General features: G+C 46.6%; 1 protein-coding gene across 2 annotated transcripts in view; it reads left to right on the top strand.

Moving 5' to 3' along the window:
• Window positions 1-10,000, top strand: part of otud7a (OTU deubiquitinase 7A) — a 103,431-nt gene that overhangs the window by 83,279 nt on the left and 10,152 nt on the right. For both annotated transcript variants that reach the window (XM_041859538.2, XM_045214362.1), the window contains one exon: window positions 340-489. In XM_041859538.2, the coding sequence (XP_041715472.1) occupies window positions 340-489 (150 nt within the window). The remainder of the gene's footprint in view (window positions 1-339; window positions 490-10,000) is intronic.

The raw sequence follows: 10,000 nt of genomic DNA, 5'->3' as shown, positions 1-10,000 counted from the left end.
GTTGGCCCAACTCTTTAGATATTTACATTCTCGTCATTTAGCAGACGCTCTTATCCAGAGCGACTTACAGGAGCAATTAGGGTTAAGTGCCTTGCTCAAGGGCACATCGACAGATTTTTCACCTAGTCGGCTCGGGGATTAGAACCAGCGACCTTTCAGTTACTGGCACAGCGCTCTTAACCACTAAGCTACCTGCCGCTCTGGTCAGACTCATTCGCATAAATCAAACTACGCTCATTCCCAGATGGGACAAAAAGAGAACTTTACACTGTGCCTTTCATCTCAACCTCCATGTAATAGAACTCCCTGACCTCTCCTTCCTCCCCCCCTCCCCCTCAGCATTTGCCCCCATCCCGTTTGGAGGGCTGTACCTGCCCTTGGAGGTGCCTCCTAACCTGTGCCACTGCTCCCCCCTGGTCCTAGCCTATGACCAGGCACACTTCTCTGCCCTGGTGTCCATGGAGCAGAAGGACCAGCACCAGGAACAAGGTAAAACACACCACTAGAAGTTGTCTGAGGATGTCCTAATATGTATACCGTAACTCCTAAGTTGTCTGAGGATGTCCTAATATGTATACCGTAACTCCTAAGTTGACTGAGGATGTTCTAAAACGTATACCGGGACTCCTAAGGTGACTGACAATGTCCTAAAACATATACCATGACTCCTAAGGTGACTAAGGATGTCCTAAATAGTATACCGGGACTCCTAAGGTGACTAAGGATGTCCTAAATAGTATACCGGGACTCCTAAGGTGACTAAGGATGTCCTAAAACGTATACCATGACTCCTAAGGTAACTGACAATGTCCTAAAACGGATACCATGACTCCTAAGGTGACTAAGGATGTCCTAAATAGTATACCATGACTCCTAAGGTGACTGACAATGTCCTAAAACGTATACCATGACTCCTAAGGTGACTAAGGATGTCCTAAAACGTATACCATGACTCCTAAGGTGACTAAGGATGTCCTAAATAGTATACCGGGACTCCTAAGATGACTGAGAATGTCCTAAATTGTGTACCGGGACCGCTTAAGTATCTGAGGATGTCCAGAAATGTATCCCGTAAACCCCACCTTAAGAGAGACGGCACATATTTTAGGACATCGTCAGACCCTTTAGTCATATTAGGGACATCCTAAGTTCTTCATAATGATCAAATAGGCACATCTTGATTCACATTCCTGGATCGTCTTTATTATGGTGTCCCTGGGTCGTCTTTATTATGGTGTCCCTGGGTCGTCTTTATTATGGTGTCCCTGGGTCGTCTTTATTATGGTGTCCCTGGGTCGTCTTTATTATGGTGTCCCTGGGTCGTCTTTATTATGGTGTCCCTGGGTCGTCTTTATTATGGTGTCCCTGGGTCGTCTTTATTATGGTGTCCCTGGATCGTCTTTATTACGGTGTCCCTGGGTCGTCTTTATTATGGTGTCCCTGGATCGACAAGTTCACCATGAAATAGACAAGCATGCAGACAGACATACAATCTGTTATGTAGATGTAGGTGTCTCTACACAGGGGTGTCAAACATAAGGCCCATGAGGGGGTCCAATCCGGCCCGCGGGTGGTTTGAGTTTAAAAAGAATATATATATAATAATCATATTATTATTATTTTAATGTTATGCTTTAAAGCGGCACTATGCAGAGATCGCTCCGCCATTTCCAGGTTGCTAAAATTCTAATCGTTTGCCTAATTATGTAACAAAACAAGCACGTATAGTGGAGAGAATCATTGTACCATCTAAAGCGCTGTGAAATATATTTTCAATTTCCAAATATTATATTTTATGTTCAGCTGTTTTGAAGCTGGTGTACAAAACTGAAAGTAAAAGACGCAAAAACTAAACTTAAGAACAGGAAGCATAGAAATAGTAGAACATAGAACAGATCTACCGCTTCTTAGACTTACTTTCAATGAGGATGACAGATCTATTGTATAAATCATACATTTCAATGTGAATTTGGTCGGGTCTCCCAAAAAGTTACATATTGCAGCTTTAAAATGCCTAAAGCCAAACCGAAACTGTGTAGAAATGATAATGGACCTACATTCATACAGTTTCTTGACTCTGTCCAACTCGCTAATAATCACCGAAATGAAAGCTAGACAGTCAGGGAGGACTATCATTTGCAATTTGTGATGGCGAGGAAATATAAGACATGTTCAGTGCGGCCCTCCGGACCTCGTTGAAGACAGAATGCGGCCCTCCGGACCTCGTTGAAGACAGAATGCGGCCCTCCGGACCTCGTTGAAGACAGAATGCGGCCCTCCGGACCTCGTTGAAGACAGAATGCGGCCCTCCGGACCTCGTTGAAGACAGAATGCGGCCCTCGGGGGCTAAATGAGTTTGTCACCCTGTCGCTCTGCAGTCCTGCAGTATGTGAGGTGTCTGTGATCCAGGCTACAGCTAACAGCTACACTACAGAGACCCCTGTGTTAGTCTGCCCTCTGTGGGACATTTCTCATCCTGACTGGCTCCTTTAACCCTCCCTACTTCCCCTCCTTTCCTCCCTCCCTCCCTCTCTCTCTCTCTCTCTCTCTCTCTCTCCCCTCCTCCATCTCTCCCACCTTCTCTCCCCTGGCCTGGCATAGGGCTGCATGGACAGACAGCTGTGGGGTGGGGGGGTGGGGGGGGGGGGGTGGAGAGAGAGAGCGAGCGAGAGAGAGAGATACTTTTTTTCTCTCTCTCTTATAATAACAATCCTTTTTTGGTCTTCCCAGCATTGCTGGTTTTATATGCTTGTTTTATTGCTGTGGTTTAGCAAATATGACTAAAGCCAGTCTATATAAACAGTTATTTAAAACTATTTTTAGATTGACTCTTAGCATTTTTACTGCTTTACAGTAAGTTGGCCCAATCAGCATTTCCACTGTCTTCCACTAAAATGAACGAGGCCATGTTATCTTAAAACCTCTGTTTCATTCAACACGCTTACTGACTATGACCGCTAGCTTGAGGGATGGAGTGAAGTGTGAAATGTACCAAAAATGTGAACATACATGTATCATCATTAACGACAGTATTAGTAATTAGTATTCTTGGGATGAATCCTTATCTGTGCCACGCTCTTTCAGTAATGGGATGTATTACACCTGAACTCCACCAGAGGGCAGCGGTGACTCAATGAAAGAAGCCATTGCGCAGCCAGTGAGGGAGGGACTGCAGCACTGTCTTTAGGCTGCCGCAGTGTTTCCCACAGACAGTAATGCAACACTATCACATCTGATTCAACTAATCAGCTCGTCATCAAACCCTTATTTAGTTGAATTCCGTTGTATTATTGTTGGGCTGGAACAAACATGTGCTGTCCTGTGTGGTCCCCACCAGGACCGGCGTTGAATATTGCTGCTGTTTAGTTGCCATTGGATCCTGTTGATGTGTTCTGAGATGAGTTCCTGGTGTTTCTTTTAGACAAAGCGATGGAAGGCAGCTAGCTATGGAATCACGCAGCCTTGCTGTCTTACAGGGGGTGTAAAGACTTGTTTTGACAGCTGGGGCTTTTGATAACCGCCATTTTGTGTCAGACTGCTGTATTCGTACTGTATCCGTGGATCTACTGTCTCTCTCATAGAAATATAGGGTCTCTATCTCTTTTGACCACCATTTTGTGTCAAACTGCTAGGTTTCGTATCCTATCTGGGCACCTGTTGTCTCTGTTCTCCCTTTTAGCACAATCAACGGGAAGATCTGTGTTGTTCAGTGTTCCTAGATAGCTGTAGTGTTTGTGACCATCATGTCCCAGCCAAGTTTCTACCAGTCTCTGTTTACTATAGAGAAGAACACAGCACACCACCTCACGTTGAGGCTAGCTGGACCAGGTCCCAGTCACACTGACTGTTCACGGTTGAGTCCCAAATGGCACCCTATTCCCTGCATAGTGCACTACTTTTGACCAGACCGCATAGTCCCAAATAAAACCCTGTTCTCTTTGTAGTGTTGCTACTGTGGTCAAAAAAAAAGTAGTGCACTATATAGGGCATAGGGTGCCATTTGGGACTCAATCCCCATGCTTCCCTGTTTGGAACCCCCTGTAAACATTCTAGAACACTGTCCAGAACAACTACTGTCTTCTTTGTGATGTCATGCTGTGTTCTAGTCAGAAGCTCCACTGCCTACAGTATATGCCAGGGTTCCCCAACTGGGAGGGAGGGAGGGAGGGGAGGAAGGAGGGAGGGAGAGGAGGAGGGAGGGAGGGAGGGAGGGAGGGAGGGAGGGAGGGAGGGAGGGAGGGAGGGAGAGGAGGAGGGAGGGAGGGAGGGAGGGAGGGAGGGAGGGAGGGAGGGAGGGAGGGAGGGAGGGAGAGGAGGAGGGAGGGAGGGAGGAACAGAGAGAGAGAGGAGGAGGGAGGGAGGGAGGGAGGGAGGGAGGGAGGGAGGAGGGAGGAGGGAGGGAGGGAGGGAGAGGAGGATGGAGGGAGGGAGGAACAGAGAGAGAGGAGGAGGGAGGGAGGGAGGGAGGGAGGGAGGGAGGGAGGGAGGGAGGGAGGGAGGGAGGGAGGGAGGGAGGGAGGGGGCGTTGGGTTGTTCTAGGACAGGACCTCCTGGGGTTCTTGTCAACAGAGGAGTTGTAAACATTGAATGAGAGGCGGGGTGAGGGGGGGGGGCTCATGTCTGAACTCTGGGTGTATCCCAAGTAGCACCCTATTCCTTATAGTGCTAGTCTCTATATAGGGCTCAGTTTGAAAGTAGTGCACTGTATAGGGAATAGGGTGCCATTTGGGACTTGGCCTCTATCTACTCTGTACAGCTAACGGCTGCTGTAGCGTGTCGGGGGCTGATCATACGGATCATACTGATACCATCCATACCAGCTGTGAACCGCGTGTCAACCATGTCTTTACACAGATATGCATAGAGAGCAACAAGTGTGCTTGTACACACACGACCAAGCCACTTCTCACTTCCTCTGACTGGCCTAGTTTAACCCTCGCCTTTCATGGAGGGGGTTATGGGAAGAGAGAGGGGTATGAGAGAGAGAGAGAGAGAGAGAGAGAGAGAGAGAGAGAGAGAGAGAGAGAGAGAGACTGAGAGAGCGAGAGAGAGAGAGAGAGAGCTGAGAGAGAGAGGGTGAGAGAGCGAGAGAGAGAGACAGAGAGAGAGAGAGAGACTGAGAGGGAGAGAGAGCGAGAGGGAGAGAGAGCGAGGTAGCGAGAGAGAGACTGAGAGAGAGAGAGAGAGAGAGGTAGACTGAGACAGAGAGAGAGAGAGAGAGAGAGAGAGAGAGAGAGAGAGAGAGAGAGCAGAGAGAGAGAGAGAGACTGAGAGAGAAGACAGACAGAGAGGGAGGGGTGTGATCAATCAAGCACAAAAACAGTATTTAAAATGATTACGAGCAATATTTGAATCCAGGTGTGCTGCCTGGTTGACCTGAGAGGTGAGGTCAGGCTGTAACTCTGTCAGAGGGGTATTATGACTTTTACTTGTTCAGACGGGTGTACAGTATATCACTCCAGACTAGAGAGGGAGACGGGAGCGTTTAGCTGATGAGATGGATAAATGTGTTGTTGAGGTTAATTTACCAAAGGGAAAAAGGTTACCTTGTGTGACTTGTAATCAGCCATTTTGATAGTACATTACAGTTGACAGAGTTTTAAGGTACACATTTCTCCATTATAGAAGACAAATGTTCAACCCTAATTATGTCTTACAGTACATTGTCTCAATGCAGGGAGATGTATTTAATCTGACAGGACAGTACATTGTCTCAATGCAGGGAGATGTATTTAATCTGACAGGACAGTACATTGTCTCAATGCAGGGAGATGTATTTAATCTGACAGGACAGTACATTGTCTCAATGCAGAGAGATTTATTTTATCTGACAGTACATTGTCTCAATGCAGGGAGATGTATTTTATCTGACAGGACAGTACATTGTCTCAATGCAGGGAGATGTATTTAATCTGACAGGACAGTACGTCTCAATGCAGAGAGATGTATTTTATCTGACAGTACAGTACATTGTCTCAATGCAGGGAGATGTATTTTATCTGACAGTACATTGTCTCAATCAGTCAGTGGTGTAAAGTAATTCATCATGTCTCAGGCTTGAGGCTAGTCAAACTGTGGAAAGAACTGTCTGTGAAAGGAAAGACTGAACGGCGTCACACACACACACACACACACACACACACACACACACACACACACACACACACACACACACACACCACACACACACAGTACACACACACACACACACACACACACACACACACACACACACACACACACACAACCACACACACACACGTACACACACACACACACACACACACACACACACACACACACACACACACACACACACACACACACACACACACACACACACACACGCAAGCAAACACACAGAAAGACAGAACAGCGTCACTGAAGACCTGTGGGAGGAACCCTCAAGACCACAGCACAACACAGCTGTACTTTATCATCTAAGACACACTGAGACACAAACACACACGACTTATGTAAACACTCCCACACACACACAGGATGCAGCATTCCTCTCTACGTTCTGAGAGTTACAGCTGAACCTTTTGGAAAGCCCTGAACGTCAGAAGCTAGCTAACTGTATGAGAGGACACCCTGTCCTCTGTCTCAACAAGCTGCCTGCAGTCTCTCCCTCCCTCTGTGCTGCATGACCATGTAGTTTAGGTAGCAGGAGGAAGAGGAGGAGGAGGAAGAGGAAGAGGAGGAGGAGGAAGAGGAGGAGGAAGAGGAGGCCAGCAGTTACTGTTCTGTTGCACACTGATGAAGCCTGTAATGCTCCAACACGTTGGTTTCCACAACAACGATGTTCTCTTCCGTTAACTTCCATTGTCCTCAAGAGGGGAGACATTTTTCCTGCACATTTTAAACACCTCAGTTTGTTCTTCAGTTCATTCATCCACCTATGAAGGGCTGAGAGATAGCGACTGGTGACAGAAATAAACACATAGACAGACTGCATGGTAACACATAGACAGACTGCAGGGTAACACATAGACAGACTGCATGGTAACACATAGACAGACTGCATGGTAACACATAGACAGACTGCAGGGTAACACATAGACAGACTGCATGGTAACACATAGACAGACTGCATGGTAACACATAGACAGACTGCATGGTAACACATAGACAGACTGCATGGGTAACACATAGACAGACTGCAGGGTAACACATAGACAGACTGCATGGTAACACATAGACAGACTGCATGGTAACACATAGACAGACTGCATGGTAACACATAGACAGACTGCAGGGTAACACATAGACAGACTGCATGGTAACACATAGACAGACTGCATGGTAACACATAGACAGACTGCATGGTAACACATAGACAGACTGCATGGTAACACATAGACAGACTGCATGGTAACACATAGACAGACTGCATGGTAACACATAGACAGACTGCATGGTAACACATAGACAGACTGCATGGTAACACATAGACAGACTGCATGGTAACACATAGACAGACTGCATGGTAACACATAGACAGACTGCAGGGTAACACATAGACAGACTGCAGGGTAACACATAGACAGACTGCATGGTAACACATAGACAGACTGCATGGTAACACATAGACAGACTGCAGGGTAACACATAGACAGACTGCAGGGTAACACATAGACAGACTGCATGGTAACACATAGACAGACTGCATGGTAACACATAGACAGACTGCATGGTAACACATAGACAGACTGCAGGGTAACACATAGACAGACTGCATGGTAACACATAGACAGACTGCATGGTAACACATAGACAGACTGCATGGTAACACATAGACAGACTGCATGGTAACACATAGACAGACTGCAGGGTAACACATAGACAGACTGCATGGTAACACATAGACAGACTGCATGGTAACACATAGACAGACTGCAGGGTAACACATAGACAGACTGCAGGGTAACACATAGACAGACTGCATGGTAACACATAGACAGACTGCATGGTAACACATAGACAGACTGCATGGTAACACATAGACAGACTGCATGGTAACACATAGACAGACTGCATGGTAACACATAGACAGACTGCATGGTAACACATAGACAGACTGCATGGTAACACTCAGGGTAGACAGACTGCATGGTAACACATAGACAGACTGCAGGGTAACACATAGACAGACTGCATGGTAGACAGACTGCATGGTAACACATAGACAGACTGCAGGGTAACACATAGACAGACTGCATGGTAACACATAGACAGACTGCAGGGTAACACATAGACAGACTGCAGGGTAACACATAGACAGACTGCAGGGTAACACATAGACAGACTGCATGGTAGACAGACTGCATGGTAACACATAGACAGACTGCAGGGTAACACATAGACAGACTGCAGGGTAACACATAGACAGACTGCAGGGTAACACATAGACAGACTGCATGGTAGACAGACTGCATGGTAACACATAGACAGACTGCAGGGTAACACATAGACAGACTGCATGGTAACACATAGACAGACTGCAGGGTAACACATAGACAGACTGCAGGGTAGACAGACTGCATGGTAACACATAGACAGACTGCATGGTAACACATAGACAGACTGCATGGTAACACATAGACAGACTGCAGGGTAACACATAGACAGACTGCATGGTAACACATAGACAGACTGCATGGTAACACATAGACAGACTGCAGGGTAACACATAGACAGACTGCATGGTAACACATAGACAGACTGCATGGTAACACATAGACAGACTGCATGGTAACACATAGACAGACTGCATGGTAACACATAGACAGACTGCATGGTAACACATAGACAGACTGCATGGTAGACAGACTGCATGGTAACACATAGACAGACTGCATGGTAACACATAGACAGACTGCATGGTAACACATAGACAGACTGCATGGTAGACAGACTGCATGGTAACACATAGACAGACTGCATGGTAACACATAGACAGACTGCATGGTAACACATAGACAGACTGCATGGTAACACATAGACAGACTGCATGGTAACACATAGACAGACTGCATGGTAACACATAGACAGACTGCATGGTAACACATAGACAGACTGCAGGGTAACACATAGACAGACTGCAGGGTAACACATAGACAGACTGCAGGGTAACACATAGACAGACTGCAGGGTAACACATAGACAGACTGCATGGTAACACATAGACAGACTGCAGGGTAACACATAGACAGACTGCATGGTAACACATAGACAGACTGCATGGTAACACATAGACAGACTGCATGGTAACACATAGACAGACTGCAGGGTAACACATAGACAGACTGCAGGGTAACACATAGACAGACTGCATGGTAACACATAGACAGACTGCAGGGTAACACATAGACAGACTGCAGGGTAACACATAGACAGACTGCATGGTAACACATAGACAGACTGCATGGTAACACATAGACAGACTGCAGGGTAACACATAGACAGACTGCATGGTAGACAGACTGCATGGTAACACATAGACAGACTGCAGGGTAACACATAGACAGACTGCATGGTAACACATAGACAGACTGCATGGTAACACATAGACAGACTGCATGGTAACACATAGACAGACTGCATGGTAACACATAGACAGACTGCATGGTAACACATAGACAGACTGCAGGGTAACACATAGACAGACTGCATGGTAACACATAGACAGACTGCATGGTAGACAGACTGCAGGGTAACACATAGACAGACTGCATGCTAGACAGACTGCATTGTAGACAGACTGCATGCTAGACAGACTGCAGGGTAGACAGACTGCATGTTAGACACATAGACAGACTGCATGGTAACACATAGACAGTTACTGCACTTTGGATAGGGGACAGCATAGTAATTCTCACTGACTGGGGAACAGGGGGTAATTCCACTGTATAGACTCCACTGACTGTTGGATAAGGGGAACCAGGGGGGTTAATTCTCCACTGACTGTTGGATAAGGGGAACCAGGGGGGATAATTCT

Source organism: Coregonus clupeaformis, unplaced genomic scaffold (assembly GCF_020615455.1).
Source record: "Coregonus clupeaformis isolate EN_2021a unplaced genomic scaffold, ASM2061545v1 scaf0244, whole genome shotgun sequence".
NCBI classification, from domain to species: domain Eukaryota; kingdom Metazoa; phylum Chordata; class Actinopteri; order Salmoniformes; family Salmonidae; genus Coregonus; species Coregonus clupeaformis.
This window is presented reverse-complemented; position numbering and strand designations above follow the sequence as displayed.